This window comes from Mytilus trossulus, chromosome 3, assembly GCF_036588685.1.
Source record: "Mytilus trossulus isolate FHL-02 chromosome 3, PNRI_Mtr1.1.1.hap1, whole genome shotgun sequence".
Taxonomy (NCBI): domain Eukaryota; kingdom Metazoa; phylum Mollusca; class Bivalvia; order Mytilida; family Mytilidae; genus Mytilus; species Mytilus trossulus.
In genome coordinates, this window is record NC_086375.1 from 14800982 (window position 1) to 14815754 (window position 14773).

Consider the following 14773-nt stretch of genomic DNA (forward strand, 5'->3'; position numbering starts at 1 on the left):
TTATTAAAAAATAATAATTAGATTTAAGGATATATTCTTCTGACCTTTCAGTTAGAAAAAGTTAAATTGTGGAACTGTAATTTTTTTCTCACCAAAATAGCCCCAAAATAGGTAAAAAAGGAAGAAAAATGGGAAAATTATCAAAATTTGGTACTATCAAAAGGTCATAGCAAAAATAGAAGGGCACCACCATATGATTTTTTTCTACACCAATGATTTTTTTACAGTCATCAGGTTAAGATAAACAGTTTTATTCTAGAAATTTTTGGCTCCTCAGAGGTAAACATCCTTGAATTAAAGGGTAATAAATAATTTTGATATTATAATTGTACATTTAAACTCTTGAAACAAAACATAGGTAAAAAAATATAACAATGTTTTATATAAGAATTGAAAAAACTAACTGCAAGTATAGTTGAAATTAAATATATAATCGGTAAAATCATTTTTTGCTTTGAGGGAACTGAATTCGAAGACTTACTTAAAAGTTCAAAGGCAAATCTTGCTCATCTTTCATATAAATATTGAGTACTTCAACTATTTTACTTTATTTCTACGTTTGAATATAAGCCAAAGAAAAAAATCTTAATTTTACAAAGGCAAAACTACAGGACCCAGTTTCATCCTATATATAAAAAATGTGTAAGGGTTCCGCGGAACCCAGTGTCTCGCCTAATATTGCTGTAAATCGCAGGCTCAACAAAAATGAGGAAAAAAATCAATAAAAATATTCCTCTTGATACTATCTTTTGATTGTAAGAAGCTTCTGTCCAAATTTGGCAAAAATCTAGGATAGTTATTGAATCTAATAAATGTTTTGAAAACTTTAACTGCAGACTGTATGTAATGTTAACTGGAAGAAAATCTAAGTCCATTTAAAAGTAAAATACAGAAAAAATGGAGTTATCTTTTTACAAAATTTACTTCTGGAAACTATCTTATGATCATAAATAAGCTTCTGTCCAAGTATGGTACAAACCCAGGATAGTAAAAGAAAGTTATTAAAATTTTAAAAACTGTAACCACAGAGTGAATGTAATGTTTCCCCGCAGAAAAACTAAGTCCATTTATAAGAAAAATACGGAAAAAATGGAATTTTATTTTTACAAAATTTACTTCTGGATACTATCTTATCATCATAAACAAGCTTCTGTCCAAGTTTGGTACAAACCTAGAATAGTTTAAGAAAGTTATTAAATTCTAAAAACTTTAACCACAGAGTGGTAGTAAAAATTGAATATACATTGTATATTGTATATAACAAAGATTTAAGTTGATTCTGGTCAAAGAAAGATAACTCCAATTAAAAAAAATTATTGCAATAAGATATTTCTTGCTTACTATTCTGAACAAAGAAAGATAACTCTAATTAAAAAAAAAATTGCTATTTCACAATATTGTGAAATTAGATATTTCTTGTAATTGCACAATACTGTGCAATTGAAAAGACTTGCTATTGCACAATACTTAATATAATAATTTTAGATCCTGATTTGGACCAACTTGAAAACTGGGCCCATAATCAAAAAACTAAGTACATGTCTAGATTCAGCATATCAAAGAGGCCCAAGAATTTAATTTTTGTTAAAATCAAACTTAGTTTAATTTTGGACCCTTTGGACCTTAATGTAGGCCAATTTGAAAACGGGACCACAAATGGAAGAATCTACATACACAGTTAGATTTGGCATATCAAAGAACCCCATTTATTCAATTTTTGATGAAATCAAATAAAGTTTAATTTTGGACCCAGATTTGGACCAACTTGAAAACTGGACCAATAATCAAGAATCTAAGCACATTTTTAGATTCAACATATCAAAGAACCCAACCGATTCATTTTTTGTCAAAATCAAACTAAGTTTAATTTTGGACCCTTTGGACCTTAATGTAGACCAATTTGAAAAAGGGACTAAAAGTTAAGAATCTACATACACAGTTAGATTCGGCATATCAAAGAACCCCAATTATTCAATTTTGATGAAATCAAACAAAGTTTAATTTTGGACTCTTTGGGCCCCTTTTTCCTAAACTGTTGGGACCAAAACTCCCAAAATCACTACCAACCTTCCTTTTATGGTCATTAACATTGTGTTTAAATTTCATTGATTTCTATTTACTTATACTAACATTATGGTGCGAAAACCAAGAAAAATGCTTATTTGGGTCCCTTTTTGGCCCCTAATTCCTAAACTGTTGGGACCTAAACTCCCAAAATCAATACCAATCTTCCTTTTGTGGTCATAAACATTGTGTTTAAATTTCATTGATTTCTATTAACTTAAACTAAAGTAATTGTGCGAAAACCAAGAATAATGCTTATTTGGGCCCTTTTTTGGCCCCTAATTCCTAAACTGTTGAAACCAAAACTCCCAAAATCAATCCCAACCTCTCTTTTGTGGTCATAAACCTTGTGTCAAAATTTCATAGATTTCTATTAACTTAAACTAAAGTTATAGTGTGAAAACCAAGAAAATGCTTATTTGGGCCCTTTTTGGCCCCTAATTCCTAAAATGTTGGGACCAAAACTCCCAAAATCAATACCAACCTTCCTTTTATGGTCATAAACCTTGTGTTAAAATTTCATAGAGTTCTATTCACTTTTACTAAAGTTAGAATGCGAAAACTAAAAGTATTCGGACAACGACGACGACGCAGACGACGACGCCAACGTGATAGCAATATACGACGAATTTTTTTTCAAAATTTGCGGTCGTATAAAAATGAAAAATGATGTGAGCAAATATCTTATCTTAATTTTGTCATCTTTTGACCAGTTCAAACCAGCTCGATTCGTGAAGTGTACACATTTTCAAATAAATATTATAATTACTTCAAAGAATCTCCCCCTTTTTTTTGGATACAATCACTTTTTTAAATCTTTTTAATATTTTGTAATACCACGAAACCATGAATGTATTTGTAATGAGTTAATTCTGTATTTTAACTGCTAAAATTACTAAACTTACTAAATTTGAAGATCTATCAAATGAATGTATATTTATACATGTAATATTAGATGAAGAAACGACTTTAAATCAAGAATAAATCACCAAATATGCATAAATTCCAGTTTACTTATTGCCTAAAATTATGTTCGGCAATAGGATGAATAATCATCATCAGATTTCAGGAAATAAGCTTAAAGCCTGAAAATTTCAGGCAATAACGTAATGCCTAGGCGTTAGCTTATTGCCTAGGATTTAAGCTTAATGCCTAATTTCACTTATTGCCGCTAACATATACAATAAAATTTTCAGTCATTCTTATTTTGACAGAATTATTTAAACTGTTCCACTAAAATTTTAAAGTTTGTAAACAAGAAATTCTACACACTTTTACTCTTAACTTCTGCAACATTTTTATTTTCAGATATGACTGCCTTAGTAGAGCAATTATAAAGAAAATGCAATTGTAAGGAAAATTTCCTTATCTACATTTTTCAAATTGCATACTGTATTTCAGCTAAACTTATTTAATCACTACATTATGATGATAACAGTATATCAAATTTTGGTATCAATATATTTACAATAACCAAAATTAATTCAAAACATGTCAAGTTAGGAAATGGATTTGTTTATAAACTGAAATAATGGAAGCATGGTGTTATACAAGAGACAAAGACTCACTTAGATCTTTATTTTTCAAAGTTCTACTTAAATTAAAATGTTGTGGTTTTTAGATACATCATGACAATTTGATTTTGGTCAGTTATAAGTCTGATTTTATGCTAATACATCAAGTTTGAATTACCATTGAAAATTCTGGATATTATAACAATACTCATGACAAGAAGTCCTTATTATGGATTTAATTAAATTCTATTCATAATTGATGTTAAAATTTTCTATCAAGAATGTTGAGCTGTTTTGGACATCCAAATCATTCAATTTTTATAAAAGCCTAGAGGACAATATAGTTGTGTTATGCTATATATAGACCCTTCAATAGTATTTTTAAGCACTGTGTAATGTATATATAAGATATGATAAACTGTTGTTATAATTGTGAGATCTTAAAGCATATATATCAAAGTGCCATATAGACACGACACAAGTCTCTTTGTTTCAGTTCTATGTTTTTAGCACCTTATTGTTCATAATTGTAAAATTTTTATTGCTATAATAAATTTTGTTACTTGTGTTGATTGTTTAATGATTTTGGAAATATGTGTTTGCTTATTATACTCCATGTAACAAAGTTAAGCATTGTTTTTAAAATGTTTTTGACCTAGCTACCTATCAGTCCTGTTCTTGTCATTGCAAATTTGTAGATAATATAAAGGAGGAAATTATTATTCATTTCTTTTCTGGGCATTTACCTCTTTGGAGCCAGAATATTGGCCGAAATATACTGCTGCATTAGATTGTCATTACAACCCCTCTGAAACCACACATAAGTTTGGTAATGGAATATTTAAACTGCTTTGTACTAGTCAGATTTAAAATGTGGAATTTCACAATATATCAGTCAACAGAAAAACATGCTACTCTACTGAGACACATTATTTATACTCTAAGGGGACCATTCTTTGCTCTAACTCTTAAATGTGGTATGCTTAATAAAGAAGCATAATCTATCAATGTTAAAATCTTTGGTTTGACCAGGCTGTGGTTTGAAATCACAACCTTCTGCACTCAATTTGTGGGAAGGCCTCACTATGTATATTACAATAAGATGTGATATGTTTGCCAATGAGATAATTATCCTACAAAGAGTGTCAAAAGTACCATTTAGGTGAACCCTAGGGATCCATTGATTTTGCTAATCAGTGTGTGCCTCTTGGCTGATGGTTGAAGATTTTTAACAAAGAAGAGGAAAAAAGAGGGACGAAAGATACCAAAGGGACAGTCAAACTCATAAATCTAAAACAAACTGACAACACCATGGCTAAAAATGAAAAAGACAAACAGACAAACAATAGTACACATGACACAACATAGAAAACTAAACTGACAATTGACAAGATGAAGAAGAACAATAAAAGAGTTGTCTAGATTATCCTAACAAAATAATAAGGTAATAGAATCAATTTGAGTCTTAAGATACTGTAAATTCATTAATGTTCGTGGGTATCAATTTTTGTGGATTGAGGAAAACTTACATTTTCGTAGATATTTGAATTCAAGGGTTGTTGATTTCTTTGTACAAAGCCTATAGCAAATTGGTAATTCGTTGAACATATGAATTCGTGGTACCCACGAAAATTGGTATCCCACGAATATTAATGAATCCACAGTATTTTGAAAACACATGTTTGACCTTAAGCAAGCAGCCGTCAATCAATACAAAAGGTTTCATATCTGAACATAAAAACTTATAGTTACATGCATAATTTGTTACAAGAAAATAACAAGCATATTTTTTATTCTGTTTATTTAATAATCTATAAAATTCAAAAATAAAACAACCTTCTTTTGATATGTATATATACTTCTAGAAAAAATAGCAATGAGCACCTGTTCAATGAAATATAATCTGCACCATTTTAATAACAGGAAGCACCAACAGAGAGTCTTGTTTACAGGTTAGCAGATCTAATATCCCAATAATTCTTGCAGTAAAAATGATTGAAAATATTAAGAACTAATTCCAAGTCCTTACAATTAGGAAAGACATAGATAGTGTGTTACTAAAAAAATAGAAATATATGTATCATTCCCAATTAAGAATATGAAGAGGTATAATATCTTGAATTAATTATGGCATGATATCTTTTGATATGTATAAAGCCATGAACAAGGCTGAACTTATAAAAAAGCACCAGAGGCATTCAATTCTTGAATTCAGAAACTTTCTAGATGGCCTTTAATAACTGATAATAGAAACACAAAAAAAACACAAAACAAACTCATTATATGCCTACACCAATAGAAAATGATTTATCTCTTTCTACTGATATTAAAATTTGATAAAATAAAATGTTGCCTCTGCATGACAAATGCTATTTTTTTTCAAAAGGTTTATTTAAAGAAGAAGTAATGATTAGGCTTTACCCAAAAAGGTATTCTGTAATTTCTGTTACTAAGATTTTAATGTGATTCAAATACTTTTCTAACATTAAGCTTTGGCTCAATTTATGATTGTCAATTTCATTATATTTATAGCATAATAAATGACATCTCTGCACAAACATGTCTTGATTAAATCATTCAATTTATTTAAAATATATCAACAAAATTTACTGTATTTAGAAAGGCTTAAAAAAAAAACGAAATATTTTTGCAATTCCAAAGGCCAAATGATGGAATTTACAATACTTCTTCAGCTTCCTTATCTTTTCATTTTTGTATTGACATTAAAATCGTTTAAAAGCATGATTATGTTAATGTTATGAAAGTTTCCCAATTGTTTTAACTGTTTTAGCAGTATTTACAATAAACCCAAATACCAGTGATATTAACTATGTACACACAAAAAAAATGATTGAATTAAAACTACATGTATGCCACTTTATAGAATGAGCACAAATTACATAAATTGCATAGTATACAAATAAAACACATCAAATCAACAGAACATGTTAATGAACATGAATAATTATTACAAATAACAATGGTTACTGTTAAATGCCATTATTACCTGGATCCCAATAATTTCCCTCTTCTGATATGTCATACAAAGTCTAGACATTGGGGGGTGACATCAAGTTCACCCCTTAAACAAAATTGCAAATGCATAAAAAAGATTATATTGTTCTTTCCCTTTTCAAATTCATATCCATTTAAAAGTAAATGTAATAAAAAGAATAATTAATCAAATTAAAAAAAAACCTTGTGACTGAAAACTGATGAAAAAAAAACAACAGCTGATAATTGACTTATGTGGAAAGAGCTGATATAACTGTACTAATTTTTTTGTTAAAATTATTTCTCTTATTCTTCGTCAATTTATCCTTTTCTGCACCCATTGTATAAACAACAAAGTTTCCTCTGAATTTCCAATTATACTGCATGAAAAAAGGCAACCATGTCTGATGACGTCACATAGAAAGAACACATCTTATTGCAGATCAGTTGCAAAGAAGGAATAAGTTTGCTTGCGTATTGATTCCAACAACAAATCACATGTAATACGATATTTATCCACTCTCAACAGTTAAATTTAACTGGCTCGAGTGGATAAATATGGTATCACATTCGATGCAGTGGTAGAATCTATATGAATATATGATGTCACCTAAATTGTTATAATTTATTTTTTCATGAATACTGTATGGTAGAATGGATTAAAAATTTACACACACAAAGACTAGAAAATGGAATGTAACTGTAAATACATACAAAAACATGATTCTAATAATAATATAATAATATAAATGTATCATCACAATAAGTCAAGTCAAACAACTGAAAAAAAACTACATGTAAAGTATACAACAATTAAAAATGTAAAAACATGTGTGACCTTGACAAGATCAGGCCCGTAGCCAGGAATTTCCAAAGGGAGGTTCGTTGGACTCACAAACTCGACTTTAACAGTCACAATAAAAACAGAACATTAAAATTGTGAATGGAAATGGGGAATGCGTCAAAGAGACAACAACCCGACCAAATAAAAAAACAACTGACTTTAACAGTGCTTATTTGTTTTCAAGGGGGGTTTGTCCGAACCCCCCAACCCCCCCCCCCCCCCCCCCTGGTTAGGGGTATGAAGATGATAAGATTATGTTAAAAATTTTATATATTTACTGTCTTCAAACTCCAAATCTACAACACTTGATTCAAGGATTCACCAAACTTTACTATGCTATTCAATTAGCCTTTTCAGAATCTTTTAAGGACTATGAGTAATTTCGTTGTTTATACACCAAAATGAAAATTTATATCATTGGTGGAATTTCTATTGTTTATCACATTTAAAACCAATGACATCGTTTTGGTGTATGTTTTTGGAAAAATTACCCAGAATGCATTAAATTCTGATACATCGAATTGTTTTGTAAAAAATATATAAGACTAAAGCTAATAAGATACTTCAAAAAATAGCTGTGTTCATGTTTTTTCATATTTTCACAATTTTTGTTGTTTTCTTTTGTCCTACCAAGAATACATAAATACAACTAAAATATCAACAGGTTTGATTTTAAAACAAGTTACAGACTATAATGAATGAGATTCTAAAATATCAGAAAATGGAATGTATACTATAAAATAAAACATGATCAAATTCTATAGTTAATGAAATACCCACTTGTGAAGAATTGCAAAATTTCTGTGACAGCAGAAACTTGCCCAAAAATTCAAAAGAAAATAAAGAATCCCAGATATTTCATAAAGCTATGAACAGTTTTATCACATGTTTATAACCAATCACAATCAATGTTACAATTCACAACTTAATCCCTCAGAAACCTTGTAAGCATGTTTATAACCAATCACAACCGACATTACAATTCACCACTCAATCTCTCAGAAACCTTGTCAGCATGTTTATCCATCAGATATTGTAAATACCCAACAATAGGATATTTCTTCTTGTATGTTCCTAAGAATACATCATCTAATCCTTTTAACTCATTATCTGACAATGAACTCTGAAAATAAAAAAAAGAAATTAAATGCATTATCGTATATCATTATGTGATGCTCAGTATGCATTGATATTTCAGGACACTAATTAATCCCATACATATTGTAAAATTTTAAGGACAACAAATGACTGCAAGATACTAAGTACTCTATAGTATACATGTGCATATTGTTATGCCTTTACTTTTCTACATTGGCTAGAGGTATAGGGGGAGGGTTGAGATCTCATAAACAGGTTTAACCCCGCTGCATTTTTGCGCCTGTCTCAAGTCAGGAGCCTCTGGCCTTTGTTAATCTTGTATTAATTTTAGTTCCTTGTGTACAATTTGGAGTTTAGTTAGGCATTCATTATCACAGACACTGAACTACAAATGAAGTGTATATTGGTTTAGGGGCCAGCTGAAGGACGCCTCGGGTGTGGGAATTTCTCACTACATTGAAGACCTGTTGGTGATCTTCTGCTGTTGTCTTTTCTATGGTCGGGTTGTTGTCTCTTTGACACATTCTCCATTTCCATTCTCAATTTTATGCAAGGTGTGTTATATTGTGCAACACAATTTATTTCGGGGCCTTTAATAACTGACTATGTGGTATGGTGTTTGCTTATTGTTGAAGGTAGTACAGCTGTTAATTTTTGTGTGATTTGGTCTGTTGTAGAGTTGTCTCATTGGCAATCATACCACATCTTTTTTTTTCTATGTAATAACTGGAAAAATTAATGTGTAAGCTCATAATGCAACAGTCCCATATATGATCTGACATGAACATATTTTTCCAACTAAGAGCCCACCAATCTATTTTTTATATTCCAGGAATCGTAAATGTCCCACACTTTGCAGACAATACCAATCTTTAAGTATTGGTTCCACACAGCAAGGCCATGGACGAACAAAAACATTAAAATTTTAAATGTATAAATTCTGTATTCAACAATGTTTTTAACCTGTCTTGTAAACAATGTAGTTCTTTTTTAATTTTACATGTGTTCAAAAAACATTTTTATGTCCCATTTATTGTCATAATGTTTTTGTCTGTTTTTGTTCTTCATTACTTTTGTTCATCCATCCACTTCAGGTAAAAGTTTTTGGTCAAGGTAGTTTTGATGAAATTGAAGTCCAATCAACTTTAAAACTTAGTATAGATGTCCTCTATCATTTGATCTTTCTTATTTACTGTCAAATTAGAGTTTTGACCAAAATTTTACAGTTCACTGAACATAGAAAATGATAGTGTGAGTGTGCCATCTGTGTATTGTGGACACATTCTTATTACTCACTATATCATGATGCATATCTTTATCTTCTAATGACCACACAGCTATGGCATAGGAAGCATCTTTTCCTGCTAGCTGGTTATAACCTGATCCCTTTCCATAAAAATCTGTAAATTTTGAAAATAACATAATAAAATTTGGTCACAAAAGTACAAGATGAATATTGTCAGTTTTCTGTATTGTTTGTTGTACATTCAAAAATATTTAAGAACAAGAGACCTTTAAAAGCAGGTTTCATATAGAGGTCAACATTTTCTTCAATGATAGACAACTGTTCTTAGATAAAATTGAGAAAGGAAATGGAAAAGAGACAACAACCCAACTAAATAACAGAAAACAGCTGATGGCTACCAATTGGTCTTCAACACAAAGAGAAAATCCTGTACCAAAGAGACTACCAAAGACATGTCATTTCTTAATGTTTTTTAAGGTCATCTTAAAATTTAAAGATGTACAGACACATCGATGATAATTTGATTGCCAATGAGACAACTTTCCCCAGAGACTAAAGGGCGAGGACATTACCACCTATAGTATACAGTACAACCATTGATAAGCAAACTGATCCCAATATCATTTGTAGAATATAGTGAAAGGGTTGAAGGGTGAAGATTGCATTCAGTTTGCATTTCAAACTAAAAATTAAACATTGCATTGTAATAAGGTGGTACCCAACACTTTCACTAAAATTAATTTGGCTCGTTTAATTTTCTTTGACCCTTTTAGAAAAATATAAAAATTTCAAAATATTTGAACCAACCGATTTATCAGAAAAATTACACTGGTTATATAGCAGTTTGACAAACACCAATTTTTATCATTGAGAAGCTGAATATTCATTTTACAACACAACGCAATTAAAACGTTTAGATGATTTTACAGAGTTATCTCCCTGTTGTGTAAGGTAAAGCATTGTTAGTCAATACTCTTCCTATATTATTAATGGTGGTTGCTTGAATTATACATGTATTGACAAAGGAAGATAACCCAATTTTTTAATAATTACTTAAACAATGAAATTTATATTTTTAGAACAGATACTTGGTTTATTCTGTACAACATACACAATTAATGTTCATGTAACTTTATTCAAAAGTATGGTTATACACATAAGCATACATTTTTTGTAACTTAAATATTTGAGCACATGATTTCGTGGACAGGATTATATAAAATATTGTGTTCAATTCCATGAATGCACTACATTTTTTCTCTCAAAATAAGTGATTATGTCTAGTTAAGTTGACTATCAAGCCAGTAACATAAGAGTGAATGCAATTTTTACCCTAATAAAAAAATACCTTGAAGAACATTAAATAATAGGAGTTATCTACCTTTGCCTTCTGTTACATCAAAAACAACACCACGTACTGCCATATAAACAGGCTTATCAGGCTGAAAAAGAAAGCACATCAGTTATGATTTATATCATAAAGAAATATGTATCCAGATAATATTAAAATTTTGTTGTGTTTTGATTGACATAGTGTATATTACTCATATCAAATATAGAAAAAAAAACATATATTTAAATGAAACCATACATTGTATATACAAAATGTAGTAAAATAAGAATGAATAACATCACTTACCATACATGTATATGCTTACTGAATATTTTAAACATAGATGTTATTGAAGAAAAGCATACATGTACGTATACATGTTCAATTCAGCTTGTTACATTTATGAAATGTTTGAATAAAATTGAGAATGGAAATGGGGAATATTTCAAAGAGACAACAGCTTGAACAAAGAGCAGATAACAGCTAAAGGCCACCAATGGGTCTTCAACACAGTTAGAAAATCCTGCAACCTGAGGTGGTCCTCAGCTGGCCCCTAAATAAAATTGTGTACTAATTCAGTTTGAAGCTCACAAACAAAAGGTTAAATTTTGTTTAAAGATTTTAATGGTTTTTTTTCTAAACTGCCAAAAAATCTATAAATTTCACCTACAAATGGTTGTGATACATGTACATGAACATTGTACCAATATTAAACAATTTCTTTTTTATCAGGTTTTAAATAACTGAGTCATGGCCCTCTTAATTTTGCATTACTACATAAAATATATACAATATATAAGCGTTGTAGTGTCAGTTTGATAATTTTTTCCCCATCTCACTTGTGTTTCAATGGCATGGGTTTTATAAATATACGCTAAATATCATATTGCAGAGCTAACCCATTTCAAGGAGTATTGGTACTATTGACCAGCCCTAGAAATCATATTTTGTGGGGGGTTCAAGTCAAATATAAATCAGCACCTATAGAAAAAATCAAAACATTTTCTGACTGATGCTTTAATTAGTTTTCTTTTCAATGAATTAATTTATAAATAACATTTATCAATTAAATAATTAACAATGTTACCATATACATGTTTGTTCTTTGATGTTTTTCTTTCTAAAACTTAAATAAAAAACAATGAACCTGTAACCCAATCTGTTGTATATGTTTTATCATGAGAAAATTAAAATCGATTTTAGGAAGTATTTCAGTACCCCTCCCTCCAAATATTAGATACTCATAGGTTAATATTTCTGGACCCCCCCCCCCCCCCATTTATTTATTATTTTTTTGGCTTAAAAATAAAATAATGAAAAAAGATATATTTCAACAGGGTCATGGGTGCCTAAATGACTACCTACGTTTTTGTACATGTACAAATGTACATCAGTGCAGATTTAATCAGGTGCCTATATGACTGCATTGAAGATGCCAATTTTACTAGAATACCTTGTGTATACCGGTATACATTATGTACATGTACATATGCATGTTCCTGTAACATGTGTAAATGAAGTTTTTAGAATTTCACTTACTCTCCCCATATTCTTAAAATTCATCCCACTTAAGAAAAATAGTTAAAATGCAGCTGAATAAAGGTCTCAAACTCCCCCAACTTATGAAAAATTGTTAAACCACAATGAATATACACATGTTACACAGGCACTTGTCTCAGAAACAAACAAGAATTTGTCCTCAGTACACGAATGCCCCACTCGCACTATCATTTTCCATGTTTAGTGGACCGTGAAATTGGGGTAAAAACTCTAATTTGGCATTAAAATTAGAAAGATCATATCATAGGGAACATGTGTACTAAGTTTGAAGTCGATTGGACTTCAACTTCATCAAAAACTACCTTGACCAAAAACTTTAACCTGAAGCGGGACAGACGGACGAACAGACGAAGGGACGCACAGACCAGAAAACATAATGCCCCTCGTCTATCGTAGGTGGGGCATAAAAATCCTATATACACAATATAACACAAGGTACATTGAACTTACAAATGTAACTAAGAATTTAGAAAAATGTCACCTAGTCTTGAAATTCAGTAATATGCCGATTTTTCAGTTGCCAACCCAACTAAAACTTGTTTTGTTGTAAATCTAAATTGATTTTTCTACACAATGGTTAAATTATATTTTAAGAAAGTGAAACATCATTTAAATTCAAGATAAATTATTTCAATTCAATTCAATTCAATATTTTATTGGAAAGAGCACAATAGAGGCGTGATCCAAATACAGACAATTATAATATTAAAACAACATATAAATGAAATAAAGATTCATGTAACAAGTCATGAGCCAATTCTATGTATACAAATACATTATAGACTGATATTGATACCATAGACTTATATTTCAGTATTATTATAGATTTTCGTATATTTACTTAAAACACACAATACAAGATATTTATATATATATATATATGTATATGCACAAACTACTGTAAAAGATTATTATCTGATGAAACGGTATGGTGGTCTCTCAAATCAAGAGCTTCTTCAATATACATACAAATAGATTTTAATTCCTTTTCAGACATAGGATTTAACATTTTGGTAAAATTTTCATCCAAATTATTTGAATTAATATCATTTATTTTATATTTAGATCTAATGTTTTTATATTGCCGACATTCAATCAAGAAATGAATCTCATTTTCAATTTTTTCTGTGCAAAATTTACAAAATCTCTCATTAGATGGTATTTTTGGTCTTGCATACCTCCCAGTTTCTATTGCTAATGAGTGTGCACTTATTCTTAATTTAGTGAGTTTTTTTCTAAGGTATTTAGGAATATTAAAATTTAAATATTCTTGTTGTTTAAATTTAGTATAAATTTTACTAAAAAATGAAAGTTTACCACAGTTTCCATCTTTTATCTTAGAAAGTTCAAAAATAATTGTATTTTTGTAGAAATCTTCTAGTTTCTGTTTGAAATTAATATTACAATGCTTGTTAAAGGATATTCCAATATATTTCATTAATTCAGATAGTTTATAAGACCATGAATTTTCTTTATTTGTGAGAGTTTTGTCCACTTCAAAAGCAGCTTTTTATTTAATATTTTTTATTAATTTTTTGGATTCTTTGTAGATTTGTTTTCATTAAAGAGGGGCGAGTTGGCAAACCTAAAATTATATATTCTTCTACATTTTACCTTTTTCCATTAATCAGGGTCAGTTGACAGGATAAAAAATTAACGGGATTTAACCATTTTCACAAGTGGTCAATTTTTGAAAAATTGGGGCAAGTTGGTAAACTAGTTAGGGGTGAATTTTCTAAAAGTGGGGCGGTTTGCCAGTGGGGCGATTTATCCTGCTTCCTCACACTGCATTTTTACAAAGAGATTTTTAATATAAGTTTTGATGGAAGGAATATAATTTTTTGAAGCAAATGTAGGTCCTGTTCACGGAAAACTTAAGCAATCTGCTACCCCTTTTTCAGAAAATAACATATTTGTTAGTCGTACATCAGATCCATCGAATTGTCTGAGTTCAGATTCTGAGAAAATCTTTGCAGGCTCATTTTCGTTCTTTCCTGCTATTTCAATTTCAATCTGTTTGTATTTCCCTTTTATATTTGTGAAAATAAGGAAAAGTAAAACAGCTGTCAAAACTTGGCTGGTGGCTGCCATTGTTGTTGTTTAAATGGTTTGATAAAACA

General features: G+C 29.9%; 1 protein-coding gene across 1 annotated transcript; it reads right to left on the reverse strand.

The window, feature by feature from the left end:
• Nucleotides 1-8240: 8240 nt before the first annotated feature.
• On the reverse strand, nucleotides 8241-14756 carry LOC134710224 (neudesin-like). Its single transcript, XM_063570477.1, has 4 exons — nucleotides 14580-14756; nucleotides 11142-11202; nucleotides 9811-9914; nucleotides 8241-8539 (listed from the first exon to the last, which is right to left on the reverse strand). The coding sequence occupies exons 1-4, from the start codon at nucleotides 14742-14744 to the stop codon at nucleotides 8393-8395; spliced, it is 477 nt and encodes a 158-aa protein (XP_063426547.1). The 5' UTR covers nucleotides 14745-14756; the 3' UTR covers nucleotides 8241-8392.
• Nucleotides 14757-14773: the final 17 nt, after the last annotated feature.

Coding starts and splice junctions, on each gene's coding strand:
- LOC134710224 (XM_063570477.1), bottom strand. CDS start 14,744: ATGGCAGCCACCAGCCAAGTTTTGACAGCTGTTTTACTTTTCCTTATT. Junction 11,203..14,579: donor GACAATTCGATGGATCTGAT/GTACGACTAACA, acceptor TTTCTTTTTCAG/CCTGATAAGCCTGTTTATAT. Junction 9,915..11,141: donor TGATGTAACAGAAGGCAAAG/GTAGATAACTCC, acceptor CAAAATTTACAG/ATTTTTATGGAAAGGGATCA.